The sequence below is a fragment of the Narcine bancroftii genome, chromosome 3 (genome assembly GCF_036971445.1).
Source record: "Narcine bancroftii isolate sNarBan1 chromosome 3, sNarBan1.hap1, whole genome shotgun sequence".
NCBI lineage: Eukaryota > Metazoa > Chordata > Chondrichthyes > Torpediniformes > Narcinidae > Narcine > Narcine bancroftii.
Genome location: NC_091471.1, coordinates 50,327,172 through 50,349,597, shown reverse-complemented (window position 1 = coordinate 50,349,597; position 22,426 = coordinate 50,327,172). Strand labels below are relative to the sequence as shown.

Here is a 22,426-nt window from a genome sequence, read left to right as displayed (position 1 = left end):
TTATCTAATCTAATACCTAGGTATCGGATTGCTTGTGTTTGCCATCTAATGGTGATTCTTCTTAAACTTTGTGAAATCCACATTATTCATTGGCATTGCTTCACTTTTATATGCGTTGATCTTGTACCCCGATACTTCTCCATATTCCTTCAATTTCTTATGTAATTTTTTATTGATATTTCTGGTTCTTTTAAGTATACTATGATGTCATCTGCAAATATACTGATTTTATATTCCTTCTCTTTTATTTTTATCCCTCTTGTTTTATTTTCTGTTCTTATCAGTTCTGCCTGTGATTCTATAGCTAATGCGAACAGTGTGGGAGATAGTGGACATCCCTGCCTAGTTGATCTACTTAATTTAAATTGGTTTGATATATATCCATTTACTGTTACCTTCGCCAATGGTCCCTTATATAATTCTTTAATCCAATTAATATATTTCTCTGGTAGGATGAACCTCTGTAGTTCTTTGTAAAAATAATTCCATTCTACTCTGTCAAAGGCTTTCTCTGCGTCTAAGGCAACCGCCACTGTTGGCGTCTTGTTTCCTTGTTCTGCATGGATTAAGTTAATGAACTTACAGATATTGTCCATTGTTCGTCTTTTCTTAATAAATCCAGTTTGATCTAGTTTTACTATTTTTGGTACACAGTTGGCCAATCTGTTTGCTAATACTTTAGCTATTATCTTATCATCTGTGTTAAGTAGAGATATTGGTCTATACGATGCTGGTGTTAGTGGATCTTTCCCCGTCTTTGGCATTTCTGTAATTATTGCTGTTTTGCATGAATCTGGCATGTTTTGTGTTTCTTCAATCTGATTCATTACTTCCAGGATAGGAGGAATTAATAAGTCTTTAAATGTTTTATAGAATTCCATTGGAAGTCCATTCTCTCCCGGCGTTTTATTTTTCGGTAGTTTTTTTTAATATATCTTGTATTTCCTCTATTTCAAATGGTTTTATTAATTTATTTTGCTCCTCTTCTTGCAATTTCGGTAGTTCAATTTTAGCTAGAAACTCATCTATTTTGTCTTCTTTCCCTTCGTTCTCAGTTCGATATAGTTGCTCGTAGAATTCCTTGACATTTTCATTGATCTCTGTTGGGTTATATGTAATTTGTTTGTCCTTTTTCCTTGATGCCAATACCATTCTTTTAGTTTGTTCTGTCTTAAGCTGCCAAGCTAGTATTTTGTGCATTTTTTCTCCTAGCTCATAATACTTCTGTTTTGTCTTCATTATGTTCTTCTCCACCTTGTATGTTTGTAGTGTTTCATATTTTATTTTTTTGTCCACCAATTCTCTTCTTTTTGTTGTATCTTCCCTTATTGCTAATTATTTTTCTGTACTTGCTATTTCCCTTTCCAGCTGTTCTATTTCCTGATTGTAGTCCTTCTTCATCTTAGTTACGTAACTTATTATCTGCCCTCTGATGAACGCTTTCATTGCATCCCATAGTATAAACTTATTTTTCACTGATTCCATATTTATTTCAAAGTACATTTTAATTTATCGCTCAATGAATTCTCTAAAATCCTGTCTTTTAAGTAGCATGGAGTTTAATCTCCATCTATATGTTCTCGGTGGGATGTCCTCCAGCTCTATTGCTAATAACAGGGGTGAGTGATCTGATAACAATCTAGCTTTATTTTCCATTTTCCTAACTCTTCCTTGGATGTGGGCTGACATCAGGAACAGGTCTATCCTTGAGTATGTTTTATGTCTACCTGAATAATATGAGTATTCCTTCTCCTTTGGGTGTTGTCTCCTCCATATATCCAAAAGTTTCATTTCCTGCATCGATTTAACCATAAATTTGGTTACTTTGTTCTTTCTGCTAGTGTTCTTTCCAGTTTTATCCATCTTTGAGTCCAAATTAAGGTTAAAGGCCCCTCCTATCAGTATATTCCCCTGCGTATCTGCAATCTTCAAAAAGATATCTTAAATAAATTTTTGATCCTCTTCATTAGGTGCATATACATTGAACAAATTCCAAAATTCTGAATATATCTGACACTTTATCATTACATACCTCCCTGCTGGATCTATTATTTCCTCCTCTATTTTGATTGGTACATTTGTATTGATTAATATAGCTACTCCTCTGGCTTTTGAATGATATGATGCTGCCGTTACGTGCCCTACCCAGTCTCTCCTTAATTTCTTGTGTTCCACTTCAGTTGGATGTGTTTCTTGTATGAATGCTATATCAATTTTTTCTTTCTTCAGTAAATTTAACAGCCTCTTCCTTTTGATTTGGTTATGTATTCCATTAATATTTATAGTCATATAGTTCAACATGGCAATTTCATACTTTGTTTACCTTTCATTTCCGCTTCCTCATCACCACCTTTCCTCTTTATCCATTTCTGTTTTCTTTTTTTGAACACACTGTAAGACAACACTTCTAAAACATAAAATATTTCCTCTATTCCCACATCTAAAATTCCCTTATCCCCAAATGTCCCCCCACCCTTTGAGTTGCCCCTTGTCCCTTGCCGGGCAACAACATTTCCCCTCTCCATTTGGATTGCGAACCCGCTTGCAAGCGTCAACTGATTTCGCAGTGACTGTTATTCTCTCACACCCAGCCCCCCTTCAGAAAAGACTTTTATCTTCACATATAACAAAGCTCACCCTCTTAATTCCCCCCTTACTTCCTTTCTTCCCTTTCTTCCCCTTCTTAGTTCTTACTTATACATTATTTTTCTTCTTTATATGAAGTTTGTCATCATTCTTGTTCTTGTTACATCTCTTCATCTCTCGGTCAGTTTTGCAGGCGTTCTGCAAATTCTCATGTTTTCTCCGGATCCGAGAACAGTCTGCTTTGCTGCCCCGGGATAACTATTTTAAACACCGCTGGATATCTTAACATAAATTTATAGCCTTTCTTCCATAGAATCGATTTTGCTGCATTAAACTCCTTCCTCTTCTCCAGTGGCTTTTTGACTTCTCTCATTTTTTTCATTGCCTTCTCCAATATATTTTCTCTTGTCATATATCTCAGGAATTTTACTAGAATGGATCTTGGTTTTTGTTGTGGCTGTGTTTTTGGGGCTAATGTTCTGTGTGCCCTTTCTATTTCCATTCCTTCCTGTATTTCTTGCATTCCTAGGACCCTGGGGATCCATTCTTTTATAAATTCTTTCATATCTTTGCCTTCTTCATCTTCCTTAAGGCCCACTATCTTTATATTGTTTCTCCTATTATAGTTTTCCATTATATCCATCTTCTGAGCTAACAACTCCTGTGTTTCTTTAAGTTTTTTTCTCAGATTCTTCCAATTTCCTTTTTAAGTCGTCCACTTCCATTTCTACGGCTGTTTCTCGTTCTTCCACCTTGTCTACTCTTTTCCCAATTTCTGTCATGACCATCTCTAATCTACTCACTTTTCCTTCTGTACCTTTGATTTGTAACAAAAATATACATCAAGCTGCAAGAGAAATAAAATGATGAAATAAGCTATAAACCCAAACAAACGTGGGAAAAAGATCTAAACATAAAGATAAAAAATGAAATAATGGAAAAGGTATGCTCTGGAACTATGAACAATATAATAAATACGAGGTTACGCATGATACAATATAATTGGTTACACAGGCTTATATCACATCCCAAAAGTTAAATAAATGGGATCCAACAGTATCAGATAGATGTTTTCACTGTAAGAAGGAAACGGGAACAACAGTACCTGCAATTTGTGCATTTGAGAAAGTGAAAAAAATTTTGGGAAGATCTAAATCAGGTATTAAATAAAATCACAAAAAGCAACATACCAAAAAATCCAGAGATCTTTCTTCTAAGTAATATAAGAACTAAAGAATTAGGTCTTAAACTGGATGAAGCGGTAAAAAATTTATCATGATAGCCTTAGCTGTAGCAAAAAAATGTATAATGTCAACTTGGAAATCAGAAGAGAGCCTGAGAGTACAGCAATGGTACATAGAAATGAATATTTCTATTTCATTGGAAAAAATAACATATAACTTAAAAAATAAAGTCACATTATTTGAACAAATTTGGGATCCGTACATAAAACACAACAGAGAGGGCCTACCGTGGACCTCCACCCCCTAAAATGATAGAATGAGAAGAAGTCGAAATGATCTGACCCAGTATGTAAAAGTAGATAACACAATTTTCTTGTTTATTTTCAATTTGTGATGACATTGTTTAATGGTTTTATTGTATATGTTGAACGTTTAATGGGTTTGGGAGGGAAGGGAGGGGGAAAAAGGGGAGAAAATGACACTCTGCATATTCAAGAGGGAAATGTTTATGTGTATTTTGATTAATATGGTTCATAGTGTGAAAAATTTTAAAAAAATTTAAAAATGTTGACCTGCGGTATTATTCATTGTGAGGTGGAACTGGAAGTACTGGGATAGATATGAAGAAGGATGATGCCATTCTGCACACATAGCTTCTCTTTAAAGGCACTACTGAGCAATATTAATGGTGCGAATGTCGTAGGAGGAGAATTCTTGTTCTATGTGAGGAAAACATAATCTCCTTTAACATTGCAAAACCAAAGCCACATCTTTTCTTTTGGAAAGAATTCGTTTAAAATGTAGTCTTTCTTTCAGTCTTGGAATTTGCTACTTGTTTAAATCATTACTGTACACATTTTGTTTAAACGTTGATGAGAATGGAAGCCAAATTGTTTACAAATTTCCTGCAATCGATGGGCTCTTGCAGTTTTGTTGCCACTTTGTGAATGTGTGGACATAATGTGTTATGATCAAGGTGGCTATGTGAATTTCTGCACAGTGAAAGGGGATGTCGGTCTGAATGGGTACAATTTAAGATTTAGGATTGCTATTCACTGATGCTTATATCAATTGGTTTGGAATTTCTTCCTTTTACCTTGTGTCTCTCTTCCTTTCCCTCTCCTTTAAAGTTAACTCTTTAAACTTTCCTTGGTGATCAAGCTAAATCATATCACTATGGCTCAGTCGGGTTCTGTTTCTACCTGGGGACCATGCTGGAAGTATTTTAAAAATGGAAGAACATGCTGTTATTTTTTTGAGCTATGGAAATTCTTATCTTCAAACTAAAAAGGTCATTGATCTATGCTTATAATAGTGTACTCTTATATAGTTTCTATGTGATATTTTAATTGATGTCATTCCTACGGCAACAACATCCATGTACATCGAATCATAGGAATGGGCCATTCAGGCTATTATGCTGGTTTCATCGGCTTGAACGAACTGTCCAATTAGTCCAGCACCATGCTGTTTCTCTGTTCCACTGTGCTTTTGCTTTACATTTATTTTAATGTTTATCCACTGCCTTTCAAAATTAAATCAGTTTCCACACTTTTCAGGTAATGCATTTTTAATTTCCTTCTTAAAATTAAATAAGATTCCTTTGAACAAAAACAATCTGCTTTTACTTTTTTTTAATTTACTTTGGAGGATATGAACATTTGTCAAATATAGGTACTCCTAGACATACATCCATGTTCCGTTCTGGATAACCAGTTATATCTCGGAATGGACTTATGTTGGAATTGCCCTACCTGTGATACTGAAGAGTAAAACAATCACTTTCCTCTCGTTCTCTATCTCCAAATCCTTCTCATTCTCTCTGTAGCTGCAGATCCAGAGGATCTTGCAGATTCTACTGGCCTCTAAAGTCTGTCAGACCGTCGGAATATTGAGCAACAGAATCAGAAAAAATGGGACACAAAGAGTTAAAACGCAATGAAACATCTCAGCAAGAATGTTCTCGCGAGAGGTTGGCCACCATCCAGCACTCACAAGAAGTTGGCCACCGCTGCCAAACTCTTGCAAGGGATGTTATTTTCCATAGATCGGCCCGATTTTCACCGTAATTGCGTAAATTTTATTTTATTTTTTAAATTAAAAAAAATTAAGTCTTATGTGCAGATGGACATAAGTTGCATAGATCACAAGTAGGGGAATACCTGTACACAAGTACAACGTAATTGAGTTACACAGCACAAATCCTCTGTTGGCCTATCATGCACCAGAGAAACAACTATAATAATCCCAGCATTTGACCTTAACCTTCCATGTCTTGTCAGTTCAAATACTCATTGAGATACTACAACAAGTTGGTAGGGTATCCACTTTCACAACTGACTTAGACAGTGCATTCCAGATTCCAGTAACTTTTTCAGTGAAAACAAACCTTCCTCAGATCATTTCTTAACCCTTTCCTCCTTTCCCTATTCACTCCAGTCTTGGATACACCTGCTATGGGAAAGACTTTTCTCAGTCTACTTTGTCCTACTCCTTATAATTTTGAGCCCCTTTGTTAGGATCCCTTCAACCTCATCTGCACTAAGGATAACTAGGCCAAACTATTCCATCTCTCTTTGTAACTTTTTTGAGCAACTTTGCTGCCATTTGTGATGTTGAACATCTCCATCAAGTTTTATCTTAACTATCTCTGTTCAGAGGGGAACAACCCTGACTATTTCAGTCCTGACATATGAGTGAAATAATGAGCAATCGTTGAGAACCTGGAAGGACTCATTGAATCAGCTGACATCCATGGAGAGAAATAGTCAACATTTTGGATTGGGACCCTTTACAGACACTTAAAAGGATCCCAACCCAAAATATTGCCCAAACATTTCTTGGGTGCTGCCTGGCCTGCTGAGTCCCTTCAACTGCTGATTGTTTGCTCAAGATCCCAGTATCTGCTGTTCTTATGTTTCTCCATCTAACTAAGATCTCTTGCTTGGTATTCCATTCACTTGAATGTGATTCCACAAGTTCAGTGCTCAAAAGTGATCATGACCAGTGTTCAGCATGGTTTCCAGGCTTCTGTAATTCATAAGGTCAGCATAAATTCTGTATCTTATTGACACCTAATAAATAATCCTTTCTTGACAGAACATTTGTCAGACACTATGGTGCTCACTGAATGGCTCTTGTCGATCTAAACTGGATGCTGCAGCAGACGGAACCAGCTGTGGAGACATGAAGGTATGAAAAGGCTACAAAAAAAGGCAGAACTTCCAAAGGGCCCAGGCCCAAAATGTTGATTACATTTTCCTTTCTATGGATGCTGTGTGATCTGCTGAGTTGTATCTATGTATATTGCAAATTCCCGTGTTCTCACATTATCCACAACAGATACATAAAACAAATCAATCATTTCCTTCTGCCTGACTTTATAATTGAATTTTGGAATATTTGCAATGTCTTCCTCTCTCTCTCATTTGAATATCAAGTGTTCCTGCAACCACTGGCTTGCAGAAAGACATTAATTAAGTGATGGACCACTTAAGTATTGACGAAATTACATCTGACATTGAAAGACTCTAGAAGAGTCCAGGGAATTCAGCTGAGAGTTGCAGATTCTTGGTCTAGCATGGCAAGCAAGATGCACTAATCACAGTGGGGATACATTTGAATATAAGTAAAAGTACAGCAATAGCTAGATTTATATTCCTCCTGATTCACTTTTTCTGTACTGTATGAGAAAGTGTCAGTTTCCAGATTGCAATTCCCCTGAAGGTAGATTTTACTAAAATATTGTGAAAAATTACAAAATCAATTCGCATTTAGCTAGGTGTCTTTTCATTGGACAACAAATTTTCTTTGAAAAGGTTTGCTTCCTCAAACAAAAAATGGGGGTTATGATAGATAACTTCAATATGACCACAGATAATTTCAGATTTCATATATCACATAGGAAGTTGGAGAATATTAAATTAACTTTTATTAAAATTAGCATGTTTAATCATATAATGTGTTAGTTCAACTGACCTAAAAATGTTTTGGTGCTGATTTTCATTTGCACTCAGCATCTGATGCCTCTCATGTCATTGTCCAACAATAGTTGGCCAGCATTGATGATGCTGCTGCCCTGATACTGCTTTTCTATGGTCGCAATGTTGTGGCGAATCCTTTCACCATGCTGACTGCACCAAGGTCAGCAGGGAAGAAGTCCAAGTTCAAATACAGCAAATTAATTTTCAATGCTATGTTACACTTCATGGTTTTGTATCCTTGAAGCATGTTGTCAATCAGCTGGATGTAGTTTGGAGCTCTGTTCTTGCAAAAATTCTCAACAGCATCTTTAAATGCCTTCCTAGCATGCCCAGGCTGAAGGCAGTATTTGCATACCACCTGCACTGAGTGCATCCCCAGGCATGCTTGGACTGACCAAAACATTGTGGACAATATACTAGAACACTTAAAATATGACAGGAAATCACAAATATAGGTTATATCTAAAAAATGGTATGTCATAAGGAACCTTTTACATGATTTTTGTGATCAGCAGGCCACAATCCATAAAATACACCCAAAAGTGTTCAGGAAGCAAAATCTTCATTGTCCAGTGTTTACAACAGCCAATTAAATTCCCAACCTGCACACCATAGGATGGTGAAGGAAATAGGAGCGCCTGGAGGAAGCCCTTGGTGCAATTCCAAGCAAACAATACCCAAGGTCTAGATTGAACCCAGGACTCTGGAGATGTGAGGTGGCAATGCTACTAGCTGCTGCACTTTGCTGTTGATTGGATGGGGAGTGGAGGAACCGGGGCTCTTGTGCATGGACAGAGATCATGGCAAGTTTCAGCTAGTGAGCTTAGATACCAAATATCACCAGATTTCCAAGAAGTTGGATAGAGATTATGAGTTTTGCTACAATGCTCTAAAGAGGCACCCACAAGGAACAGCTTGCCTACTTGAGATTGATTTGTGCTGTTTCCTTTCTATTGCTTATGTGAATATCTTCCCCCCACTCTCATGATGGCAAAGAAAAGTGTGGAAAGAAACGAAAACTCCCTGTTCTGTTGACCCACCATTAGAATCTGTTCTTGCTCAGAAAAACTCAGTCTAAGTTGGAGATTGTTAAAGTGGCAGAAGAACAAAGTCATACCATAAGATTATGGCTGTTTATGTCATGGGCCAATGAGGATATTGGATAGCAATGTAGGCCTCAAGATGTTTCATTGACAATAGGGAGGAATTGCATCACTGGAAATGGAGTAGATATGGGTCATCCTTGGTTGTCAGGTTGAGAGGTCACAGGATCATGATCAAAAGCGAGGGGGTATATTGGGAGTCACGGGGGGGGGGGGAATCTTAAATTGGTGTGAGCATAGGGTTTAGAAATCAGAAAAGGGAGGTGAGCATTCAGGAGTTGCAGCTTGGATTCTGGAGCAAAATTGCTGGGCAGTCAGGATGGCAGGAGTGATTTTCATTCCAGCTTCTGACAGCTCATGAAAAACAACTCCGTGGACGGCATGATTGGAGCCTAAAATAAGAAAGATTATGTCAAGTGGTAAGGATACTACTGATCGGAAACTGGCAAAATCCCAGGACAAATTGGTAATATGAACATCATTCAAATGGAGGTTGAGCTTTGTGTTCTTGAAGTGGGGAATGCAGTGGGATAATAGGGTCAACAACTGGACGGTGTAAAACTTGGCACCTCTCTACTTTTCCACTTGCAAATTTACTTATTCTTGCTTTGACGAGAAGGATTTTCAGCATCACTTCCCACTGGAACCCAAAATGGCTGTTAAAATCCAAGCTCCGGATTTTGGCTCAGAATTCGTTGAAAAAGCAGAAGTGTGCAAGGATGTTCTGGTGGGTAGATATTACGCCCAAGACACCGGAGGAAAGGGTGGAAAGAAATCTAACCCTAGAAGTCATTGTTCAAAGCTAAGAATTGCAATTTGGGGAAAGTGCTACAGGGAATCAGCAATTGTGAATCAGTGTTGCAGTATAGGATCTTTAAGAAGTAGGAACAAAATTAAAAAATATACAAATTTAGAACTCCTTGACCAGCTTAGTCTTTGTTGCTATACATAAGGAACTACCATTAAATCTTTGGCTTGGCTTCGCGGACGAAGATTTATGGAGGGGGTAAAAGTCCACGTCAGCTGCAGGCTCGTTTGTGGCTGACAAGTCCAATGCGGGACAGGCAGACACGGTTGCAGCGGCTGCAGGGGAAAATTGGTTGGTTGGGGTTGGGTGTTGGGTTTTTCCTCCTTTGACTAGTGTAAAATCTCACAACTGAAATATCGTACCAGACCTGACATTTCCTTTTACTCATTTTAAGTTCTGAAGTCTGCTTTCACTCTGACATGAAGTCATCATTGAGGTCTTCTTCATTGCAGGGACTGTTCAGATACTTACATTCCTCTCCTCCCACACATTTGCATCTGTTTGTTGGATGCATGTCACATTTGTCCTTCTCCATCTATTGCTCATTTTAATAAAAAGGAGAAAAAGATATGCAAGAGTGAACTGGGAGGCACTCATTGGGATAACAAGATGGGACAAGGTTTGGAGGACTATTTTAGAGGCAGATGTGAGAAATAGGATTTGAAGGAAAGAATAAGGAGACACAGATTACACTCAATAAATCTAATCAGATTTTGCACTGAGAAATTTAAATGATCTAAAATTATAATTAAGTATGATAAATAACATTAGAACTTAATGCTTAATAAAACAAATGATCACATCATTTGTGTTAAGCAGTTTGGATTCAAAAAATAGACTACATAAATTAGCAACTTGTCAAGGCAACTTCTTTAAAGCGCACTTACCAACAAAAAGCAATAAAGTGAATGGCCAGTGACATTTTTGTTAGTATCTTTTCAAGAAGGAATATTGTTTAAGAGCTCTGAGAAAACTCTGTGTTTACTATATTTAATTTCAGAATAGGTTTACCCCCTCCATAAATCTTCGTCCGCGAAGCCAAGCCAAAGAAAAAAGAAAAAGTTTTAAGCACACTGCTTCCTGTTCAAGGGGAAAGAATTCCACGATTAATGCAAAAGCAAAGACTCATTTGTTTTGGACAAGTTGAGAAAGGTTATGTAGACCAGGGCATAGACCAGGAGACGGGGCAGATTCATGCACCACATATGTTGCAGCCTCAGAGATATGCTTTTTTATCCAACTGAAAGCAGCACAGGCCTCTCTTGTCAGGGGGAAGGATGTGGACTTGATAAGGGGGTGGGCTTTGTCTGCATAATAGCAAAAGAACCCCAGGCAACTTTTCAGGGCCTTGACATTGTAGGGAAGGGGAGTTTTAGCAGTGGGCAACGCAGTTGGGGTCAGGGTCAATGACCCATTCTCCACAATACAGCCAAGGATCTCTAGATGGATAGTGTGGAAAACACATTTATCCCTGTTGTGGGTGAGATTTAGGCATTTAGCTATTGTGAGGAATTTCTGGAGGTTGGCATTATGATCTTGCAGGTCATGGCCACAGATCGTGACATTATCCAGGTAGGGAAAAGTGGCACGCAGGTCATTTTGGTCTACCATCGGTCCATTCTCCTACTCGAAAACAGAGACGCCATTGGTAACTCCAAAGGGGACCCTGAGGAAATAGTAGAGGTGGCCATCTGCCTCAAAAGCAGTGTACTGGCAGTCCTCTAGATGGATGGGGATTTGGTGGTAGTTAGATTTCAGGTTAATCATGAAAAAGACACGATATTGGGCAATTTGATTGACCATGTCCAGAATGCAAGGGAGAAAGAGGGATTATGTGTCTAGCTGTGTATCATGATGCTGTGTTTACCCCTACCCTTGACCACCACCACTTGGGCTATCCATAGATTGGTACTGGGGTTGATGATCCCCTCATTCAGGAGTTGCCGGACCTCCGCTTTAATAAATGCTCTCTCCCCTTCACAGTATCGTCTACTTTTCATAGCGACTGGGTTACCGTTGAGGGTGAGGTTCACGAACAGTGGTGGCGGATCAATACGAAGAGTAGAGAGACTGCGTGTTGGTTGGGCCGGTGGGGGAGGGGGTTGTTGGAGGGCAGCGTTCTGTCGATCTGCAAGTTGCTGACTGTGGTGGGGAGGCAGGGCACCATCATATTGCATTGTGACACTCTTGAGGTGGCACTGATAGTCCAGCCCTGTGGCATGATAAAGAGTTTAAAGTTCCTGTAAGTCATGCCTTGCAGAGTCAGCGTCACAGTGGTGTAGCTGCAGATCTTGGTTGAGTGGGACTTTGAGTCCAGGGTGACTTTATCGCTTACTGTATTTTCTTTAAGGGAGTAACACTGCATTGTATCGGGGTGGATGAAACTCTCAGTGCTCCCACAATTAAAAAGGCTTCTTGTCACCTGATCATTGATTAAGATGTCCATCATAGATAGGGAGAGTTGATGTTTTTAGTGTTGGTTTGTAGTCTGGCCTGTGTTGACTGGAAGTGCAATGGTGGCACTGATCGGCGGCGAGGGTATCCCATTAAGATGGTGGCATCCAAGATGGCATGGTCGTCCCCAAAAGCTGACACGGCCAAGATGGTGGCTCCCATGCTGCACTAGAAATGGAAGGCGGCTGCAATCAACATACCTTTGTGTAATGCCCCTTCTTTTTGCACTTTGAGTATGTAATGTATTTCGCTATGCAGCGCTTTCAGGGATGCTTTGTTTGATCGCAAAAGTAGCACTTCAGGTGCTCATGGGAGACTGCAGCTGTGGTGGGTTCGCTTATTGGGCGCAGTAGTGGGTTGCAGGACTGTGGATCCAAGTCCCAAGGTGACAGCCCCCCCCCCAGCCATTCATCAAGTATGTTTCCATGTTACGGAAGGTGATTTCCAGTGATTTCACGAGGTCAATTGCCCCTCTTAAGTCTAGCTTGCTCTGCTTGAGTAGCCTCTGGCGCATGTTATCTGACCTGATGCCTGCAATATAGGCATCCCAGATTATGTCCTCTGTGTTTTGGATGGCTGACACTGACTGGAAGTTGCATGGTTGTGCAAGTCCACACAGGGCCCAGAGGAATTCGTCATTTAGTTCTCCCAATCACAGCCTGCAGGTAGCCAACATTTCTTTCTTCTTGTAATGGTCCTTGAGTATGTTCATTGCCTCTATGTATGTTGAGGCATCCCTGATCATCGTAAACATTCGATGTCCGATCTGGAAGAAGAGGAGGTGCAGCTTGTTTGCCTCCATGGCTACGACTCAGGTTGAAGTCTGTAGGAAGATCTCAAAGCAGCATAATCAGAATTCAATGCAGACTGAGGTTTCTGGCGATTGTGGGTCGATTTCCATTTTATCAGACTTCAAGAGTTGTTCCATCATTGAAAAAAATATGTAAATAAAATTGATGCACACTCAATAACTCAAAAGACTAGAGTTACAGAAATCTAGGCTTTTATTTACAATAAATTTGAAGGTCATCTTGTACTGTGACCCAGGATTTCTGAGGAGGGGTTTAATTGTTTAAGCCTTTAATCGTGATCAAGAGGGAGGAGCACAGGTACAGTCACACGACAGGGCAGAGCCAGATTAATGAGTGTACAGCAGTTCACCACATCAGCATAATGACAAGGCAGTAGGATCCTGCGGAGGAGCGCTGTGTCTCTGCCCCCTGTTTGCCCGTTACAGCAGCTGCTGCATTGCTGCCATTTTATTTTGGACTTCACACTAACGGAATGGGGATTTGTGGAAATAGATTCAATATTAACTAAAATTAATTGAATGAATAATTTAGGCCATTAATTTACACTGGTGTTGGCAAGAGCTAAAGGAGGCTTGGTCTAACTGCTCTGTTTTATGATAGAATGGGAGAGAGGGGCTGATGGTACTGTTGTGATTTTTTGATCTCAGTGAAATAATTGCTATTTGAATGTAATCTGGAGGAAGAATTTGACTTCGATGGCCCATACTAAATGTGCACAAAAATATTCTATGTTGTTTAGACTCACCTCCACGCACTTTATTCCAAGGAAGTTAATGGGGTCAATAGGAGAGTTGAGTGTAACTGTGCACAGGTTTGGTACGACTGGCCAAAGACAGATTTCTCCACCCACCTCACAAAGTGTGGAAGTAAATCATACCAAACTCATTCCAGTTACTCATCAAGATTTGCGTACAGATGTGTCAGCATTTTGTAACAACTAGCAGGTGGCAGTAAGCTTGGGTAGAATAGATGCTGGAAAAGTGGAGCAACACACAAAGTGCTGCAGGAACTCAGCGGGTCAGGCAGCACCTGAGGGAAGCAACAGTCGAGGTTTCGGGCCAGAAACCTATCATCAGGAACAGCAAGGCATATATCTGTATAAAGGGTTTGGGGAGCGTGGAGGGGGAGGAGCACCGGGTGGCAGGTGATAGGTGAATAAAGGTGGGAGGGCAAGAAAAGAAAGGAGCTAAAAGTCGTCGTGGGTAAGGAGCAGAGGGCTGAGAAAGATACACTCTGCTCAGAGGAAGGACAGGAAGGGGGATGCAGGAAGTAGCCTCACCAAATTTTCTTCTGTTGTATCTACGATGCTGAGCCTTTCTGTCAACTCAGTTGAGAATAGGTGAAAATGATCAAAGATCAAAATTTATTTTTGGATTGTGTGATGAGGTAGAGATTCTCTCGACAGACTTGTTGTATGATCACAGGGTCAATTAGTCATACAACACAGAAACAGGCCCATCAGCCCAACTTGTGCATGCTGATCTAGAGGCCTTTCTGAGCTAATCCCATTTACCTGCATTGAACACTTATCCCTCAACCTTTTCTATTCTCTAATCTGTACAAGTACCTAAAAATGTTACAATTGTACCTGACAGCCCATTGCCTTGTGTACTGCCAGGTTGAGGCCAGTCATAAATTGGATGAACAATGCCTTGTATTCTATCTTAGCAGTCCCCAAACAGGCAAGATCAAAAATATTAACTTCACCGATTTCCGTTAACCCTTCGTTCACTTTCCTTCATCCCTCATTGCGGTCACATACGGGAGTGGTGCCTGCCGACGCTGAGGACGCAAGCAAAATGGAGTAATAGCTCGCATGTGCAGGTTTGTTAAGCGTCAGTATACAGGTGATGGATCTCAGATGCAGGAGGAGGAGAGTGAGAGCATCAGGATCACCTGTGTGGCAGTGAGCCAATGAGAAAATCAGAGGGGTTGGCTGGGTGGAGTTTGGTGAAGAATGCAATGTTGTGTCTGCAGGAAAATAAAGAAAGTCAACTTCATGGTATGCTGGAAGAAACGAATGAGTGAACTCTTTGTTTGTAAGATGGGGTAAAACAATGTTGTTACAAGTGGTGACCCTGTGAGTTCACAGTACCATCTAATTTAAAATGGAGAGGGATGAGGATAAACCCCTTACAGGGAGCAGTTGAGGAGGTCAAACTGGAGATTCCTCCCCTTTTTAAAAATTAATAATGCACCAGTGTGGCTCACGATCCTTGAAGCATGCTTCTCTGCCCTCAGTGTGACAAGTCAGAAGATGAAATAGCGTTTACTTCTGGTGTGTCTTCCAGAGCAGATTGCCTGTGAAGTGGAGGTTGTGTTAGTGAATGCGGATGGTAATCTCCCATACGACATGCTTAAGGTGACTATTCTGCAGTGCACTCAGGCATCTAGGGATGTTCATATTGCCCAATTATTAACTGATGGAAACCAAGGTGATAGGCAACCATCAAAGGTTGAGGAGATGGGACAGGCTAGCTGGAACTGACCCTAACTAAGGCCATTTTTTGGAAACGGAGGTTCCTTCGACATTTACTTCGTCATGTTCAAGTGCATTTGGTGAGTGCTTTCGAATGTCCACCCTCAATATTGTTGGTGGATCACGATGACCTTGTTACGCCCACAAGATGAAAGGATTGGCTATTTCCCCTCGGCAGCAGGAGTAAATAAAGTTGCAGCAACTGAATACCTCCATCGATTTCATTGCCATAGCTAGTGCACAGCCTTAGGCGTATCTAGGGTATGGCAACTAGGGCACATACCCTGGGTGCCACTTGCAGGGGGCGCCAGGAGCGGTATGTTGGGCTTTCAGTGGAAAACATTGCTGCCTTTATTCAAACCATCTCAGCACCTTTGCATCAAAGACACTTAATAGGCTGAGAAGTGCTTTCATAATGAGCCTGTGAAAGACATGGTTTAAATTCATAATTTTCCAGGTCAAAGTCTCCTCATGACCACTTCAAAGCTTTCAAACACATTGTGATTTCTCTTTCTAGTTTTGTGGATAGGTTTGTTCTCACAAAACTCACTTATTTGCCATCATTAGCTACATAAATATGACTCACATCCAATTGTTTCATTTATGCAGGTCCACAAATCCTTAATGAAAACTGCTCTTATGGGCTTCATATCTGTAATGGAAAGCTCTGGAGTTCCATATAATATATAATCACATTTTTTTAAAATTATTTTGATGCATAATTTAAACATAACAAAATGCTTTAACTTCACGGATCAAGTTCAATAGCTCATAACAATGGGCACAAAAATAACAAGCCGTGCACATTCTTGTTGATGGACAGCCAAATACAACACAAATGTCATTTTATTCGGGGAACTAGTGGGCTTAAATGATCCAGTTCCTTGTCATTGAAGAACAATCTCAGGAGAGCAACATCATGCTTCACCCCACAGTTAATGACAAACTTCTACCTCAGAGACAGCGATGAGGACAGAGGATTGAGGGGGTTTTCGATTGCTGTGCAGTGAACTCATAGAACAGAACACTACAGCATAGTTTCCACCACCATCCCTGGCAAGGAATTCTAGGTACCCACAACTCTCTGTGTAAAAAACTTACCCCTGATGTCTCCCCAAAACTTTCCTCCCTTAACTTTGTACATATGATCTCTGGTGTTTGCTAATCCTACACTAAGAAACAGGTGCTGGCTCTCCACTCTAATCTCAAAATCTTGTAGATCTCTTTCAAATCTCCTCTCATCCATTTACGCTCCAAAGAGAAGAGTACCAGCTCTGCTAACCTCGGTTCATAAGACTTGATTTCCAATCTAGGCAACATCCTGGTAAATCTCCTCTGCATCCACTCCATGGCTTTCACATCTTCCACATCAGAACTGAACACAATATTCCAAGTATGGTCTCCCCAGAGATTTGTAGAGTTGCAATATGACCTCTCTACTCCTGAACTTAATCCCCCTGTTAATGAATCCCAACATCCCTTGGCCTTCGTAACTATCCTATCAATCTGTGTGACAACCTTGAGGGATTTGAACCCCAAGGTCTCTCTGTTCATCCTGTGACAGATTATGTTGTGTTTGTATTGAAAATAGATATGTTTTTTGGAGATAAATTGGGACAGGTTTTTTTAGTGCAGGTCACATACAAACGCTTCAAAACAGATCTCATTTAAAATACTGGAGCTCTGCTCAAGCCAGACAGGACAGCTTCTGGGGTCTTTGCAAAAACTTTGGGGGATGCCCAAAAGACTTCACAAATGGATGAAAGAGATCAGAGGAGTAGTTTGGAGCTGAAGGCTGTGTGGAGTGCAGCTTACTGTTTGTTCTAAGAGGGTCATGTGGTTTTGCAAGCAGAGAAAGTAAAAAAGTTTTTTTTCTCTGAGTGAGAGAGAGAGTGGATTCAGTTCTGCAGTGCTACTGTCAGCCACGACTGCTAGGACTGGAACAGGACAAGCTGGAAAGCTTGTGAAAAAACTCTATTTAGAAGAAATGTTGTGAGCGCTTAGTTCAGCCTGGTCAAAGCCCTTGTGGTTCATACAAGAGGAGAAGACTGGCTGCCTAATGTTTCTCTTGAAATAAGAAAAGCAAAGAAACTCTGTGGTGACCTGAAAGAAAGAGGTTATCATCTAGAAACCCTGATGGGGCAAGCTTCTTTGGTAAGACACTGATGTGGCTGATTAAAAGAAGTCAGTTTGTGTCCAGCAACAACAAATCTCTCTCTGAAAACCAACAAGAACCTTCTTGAGCAGTAACCATTTACCTTTCAAGCACCAAAGGCTGGTGAACTTCATAAATGTTAAATTCTGTGCACAGTATAAGAATTGCCTGCAACATGTAAACTTGGAGGAATGAGAAGTAAGATTGGACTGTGAATCAAATAACTTTTCTGAACTTACACACACATTACATACAGGTGCGCTTAGAATTAGAAGGGGGTTAAGTTAGGTTAGTTAAGTCAATAGTTAAGTTAAAGTGTGATCCTGTCTTCATGTTTAAAGATAATTAAAAGCAACTTTTGTTTAAGTAACCATTTGTCTTGGTGAATATCTGGGATTTGGGGTCCTCTTGGCTCGTAATAATCTACACTCCTAAGTAACCGACTATTGACCCTGTAATCAGCCTTCTGGCTTGTCCTTCCAAAATGCATCACCAAACACTTACCCAGATTGATTCTATCTGCCACTTTTCTGCCCAGTTTGCATCCTGTCTATATCCTCTTACAACCTTCAACAACCTTCAGCTCTATCCATAACTCCTGCAACCTTTGTGTCATCTGCAAACTTACTGACCCATCCTTCTGCCTCTTCATCCACGTCATTTATAAAAATCACAAAGAGCAGTGTTACCAGAACAGATCCCTGTGTTACTCCACTAGTCACTGACCCCCACATACTTTCCTTCCACTACTACTCTCTGGTTTCTTCCTGCAAACCAATTTTTTTTATCCACACAGACAAGGTTCCACTGATCCCATGTTGTCATGTTTGTTGAAGAAAGCAGAGGTAAAGGCTTTAATAGTGCAGCCTATAAAAGGAAGCTAATGGGTTTGTACCATTAATGAAAATGAAGTTTCAGATGTTCAAAATCTATAATTAAAGAAAAAGGAAATGTTGAAGCTAAGGGGCCGCTCATGTAAATCTGAAGTGAGTAATTTTTTATCCCTTTCAGCTGATAGTGAATCTCTGGAATTGTCTGATGTAGAGTTTGCGGAAGGGAATAAATATTTGAAAGATTGAGAAACTGAAGGTCATAAGTCACTAACACAGAAGAGGAATTGGGGGCATCATAGATCATATTGAATAAAGGATCAGGTTTTTAAAAAATATTTTATTTTGAGAATTTTCTTTCAACATGCAGTCTAAACGAAGAATAATCAAAAAGGGAATCATCAGTTTCAATAATATTAACAACATTATAGAAATATCGACCAGGATGTCGATATTAAAGTGAGAAAAAAAGAAGTCAACATGTGATTCAATGATTCTAAACAAAAAAAATTACAATAATACTACAAAAATGCAAATTTAATGTCCATGTTAAACCAAAGTGATAAAAAGATAATAGAAAGAAAGAACAAAATAAGAGCCCTCCCACCCACCCCCCAAGAAATAAGAAGAAAGAAGAAAATAAGCAAGAATAGAGAAAGAATAAGAAAAGATTGGCTTGACCTAGGACCTCACTCCCATCAGGGACAAATAACCTGACTTAACTAGGGTTCTCGGTGCTGCGAACCCTGGGGGAAAGAGACAGGAGGGGTAATCATTAAAAATGTATCTCTATCTTAGGTATGAATTACATACACTTGAAAATACATCATACCTGTTTCTGAGGTTATAGGTGATATTCTCCAGGGAATAGTGGATTAGAGTTGAAGGACCTGGTGGATCACTCTTGCTCTGAATATGTTCTTGTCAAAGATCATTTAGTAGAACAAGGAAAGAGAGTTGTTCTTTCTCTGATAAAGTGAAGTCTGGGTTGTCATGAGAGTGAACTGTAATTGAGATAAATTTGGGATGAAAAGCTGACTATCATATCATGACTGAGAAGTTCAAGATCAAGTTCATTATCATGCGTTCCAAGGCATAATGAGAAAGTCTGACTTGTCAACTCATAGCAATTAAAACAGTTGCAGGTACAGAGAAAAGAACAATGTTAATATTCTTAAAAGTGTTAGAGCAAAGAGATAGTAGATTAATGAGATTGAAGAGTATATGAAGAGAAGATCTGCTGGGAATAGTTTGCCATCATGAAATTAATGACCCTCATCTTCAAATCAAGTGGTCTGAGGTACAGACTCTCCAGTAATGGTGAACGATATTGTTAATGTGTGTTTGAAAATGTAACATGAGTATTGTTATGGGTTATATTATATATTATATTATATGTAAATATATCTTTAAGAGATAGATTGTGGGGGTTCAGTGTAGGTCACTTCAGAAACAGATACTTACATTTCACATCTCATTTAAAATGCAAGAGCTTTGCTGAAGCCAGACATTTAGGCACCAGTGGCTTTGCAAAAGACAATGGAACTGGTTTGGAAGAAATTTTTAAAACAGGTGCAAATGGAACAGTCAGTCCAGCTCAAAGTGCTAATAAGATCTTTCAAGGATTGGGTTTTGGAGCCTTGGGGAGGTGTTCTGGTTTTTACAAGAAGAGAGAAAAAAAACAAACAGGATTTCTCTTTTAGAGAGAGAGCTAGAAGTCAATTCTGCAGTAGCTTTTTGAGGCTGCCACATGGCAAGCCAGCAGGCTTGTTGAAAACCCATTTTGAAGATGGGTTGTGAGTTCTGAGTTTGGCCTGTTCAAAACCCTTGGAGTCCTTACAAGAGGAAATGGCTGGCTAGAGTCTTACTATTGAAATAAGGAAAAGAAGAGGAACTCTGTGGTGACCTGGAAGAAGAGGTAATCATTTGGAAAACCCACGATGGGGCAAGTTTCTTTGGCAAACACTGAAGTGGCTGATCAGAGGAAATCAGTTTGTGTACGTCCAACGAGCAACAAATATCTTTCTGAGATCAACAAGAAACTTCTAGAGCAGTAACCATTTACCTTTAAGCACCAGTGCCTGGTGAAAATTCATAAATGTTAAATTCTGCGCACAGTAAAAGAATTGCCTGATACTGGACAAGTGAGAAGTGAATGACTGGACTATTAAAGCAAAGAACTTTCCTCAACATATGCACATTGCATAGACGTGTGCTTAGAATTAGAAGGGGGTTACCAGTAAGTTTGATTAAGTTAAGTTAATAGTATAAGTTAAAGTTTGATCCTGTTTTTATTTTTAAAGAAAATTAAAAGCAACTTTTGTTTAAGAAACCATTTATCTTGGTGAATTTCTGTTGACAGTCCTCGGGACTTGTAACACTATGTTCACCGTGCGCTCAAAAAACAGTTAGCTTTACATTCTGCACATAACCCTGGTAATTCTGAAACTGCTGAACCATAAATCAAAACCCATCATTTACAAATATCCTTTTGGAAGGAAATCTGCCACCTTTAATTGTTCTGGCCCTTTTGGAATTTCTAAATCCCAAACAAATTTGATGGCAAAATCAAAACGAACAGCATGCTTCTGAAAAGTAGATACGTTGAATAATAATAGTGGACGGGGAACGTTCTGTACTGACTGCAGGGTCTACTGTGTACGTTGAGAAAGAGGATTCCACCCAAAGCAATGAAGCATGTGATCTGGTCCTTCATGGTCCTTCATGTTAACTACAATTGTATTAGACTTCGAACAAAGTTATACTACCCTACCGCAGGTTTGCCTTCACAGGATACAGCCTCTGATTTTGAAGATGGCTGTGAAATCTTGGGGATGGAAACGATTATAAATATAAGAGCTTGGGTCAGGTTTATTTTGGATTGAGACTGGACACGGTCACTGTTACACCAGAGCAGACATCCAGACAATAGTTCAAGTAATCATTAGACATAGTTCGTGTAATACCTTTTAACTGTGGTAGAAATAAGCTACCACTCACTCTCCTATTTCTCCTTTCCTCCAGCTCTCTCTCTCTCTCTCTCTCTCTCTCTCTCTCTCTCTCTCTCACTTTCTCTCTTTCTCATCCCTCTATCTCATTTTCTCTAGATGTGCATTCACAGAACCATCAATTCCCCAATTAATTCTCACATTTCCTTCCCTGTCCTATCCATATTTAATTATCTCCTTTTGTCTGTTGGTCTGCCTTTTAATTCAGGTGCGTTGAAGAAGTGCTCAGGCCTTAAAAAAGGATTTCACTTCAATCACAACATCTGCAGACTTTCGTGTTTCACTCCTATGATGCACACTTCCATTGACATCAATGTACTGACATTAACATTTAAGGAACCTTGGGAAGTAAATAATGATGTCTTAAAGTGATTCCAGGTTATAGAGGAAGAGGTGCTGGAGGCTTTAAAACACAATAGGGTAGAATAATCCCTAGGTCTTACGTATCCTAGGACATAATAGGAAGCAAGGCAAGAAATTGCAGGAGCCCTGGCAGAAATATTAGTATCACTGGTAAGCATACAGTTCCCTCTATAATGTTTTGGGACAAAGACACTTTTTTCCTTTACTTACCCACAGTTTTACATTTGTAACCAAACAATTCACATGTAATTAAAGCGCACATTCCAGATCTTATGCAAGGTTAATTTAGCTTTAATTTAGATCTACAGCATCGTAACAGGCCATTTCAGCCCATGAGTCCACGCTGCCAATTTATACTCAATTACCCTTTACCCCCAGTATGTTTCGAACGGTGGGAGAAAAACCGAAGCCCCCGGGGAAAATCCATGTAAACAGTGCAGGATTCTAACCCAAGTTCCGATTGCTGGTCCTGTAACAGTGCTATGCCAACCATGTCACCTGGAATAACCAGAAGGTTATTTGTATACATTTTGATCTGACCATGTAGAAGCTACAACACTTTTTATACCTACTTCACCTATTGCAGGGCATCGTAGTGTTTTGGGACATTTGGCTTAAAGGTGTTTGTGACTACTCAGGCATATTTAATTGCTTCATTAGC

The 22,426-nt window shown here is 39.6% G+C and overlaps 1 protein-coding gene across 2 annotated transcripts in view; it reads left to right on the top strand.

Annotated features, from left to right (window-relative positions):
* The window catches only part of adamts12 (ADAM metallopeptidase with thrombospondin type 1 motif, 12), a 727,938-nt gene that overhangs the window by 369,684 nt on the left and 335,828 nt on the right, over positions 1–22,426 (top strand). For both annotated transcript variants that reach the window (XM_069924031.1, XM_069924030.1), the window contains exon 10: positions 6,870–6,962. In XM_069924031.1, the coding sequence (XP_069780132.1) occupies positions 6,870–6,962 (93 nt within the window). The remainder of the gene's footprint in view (positions 1–6,869; positions 6,963–22,426) is intronic.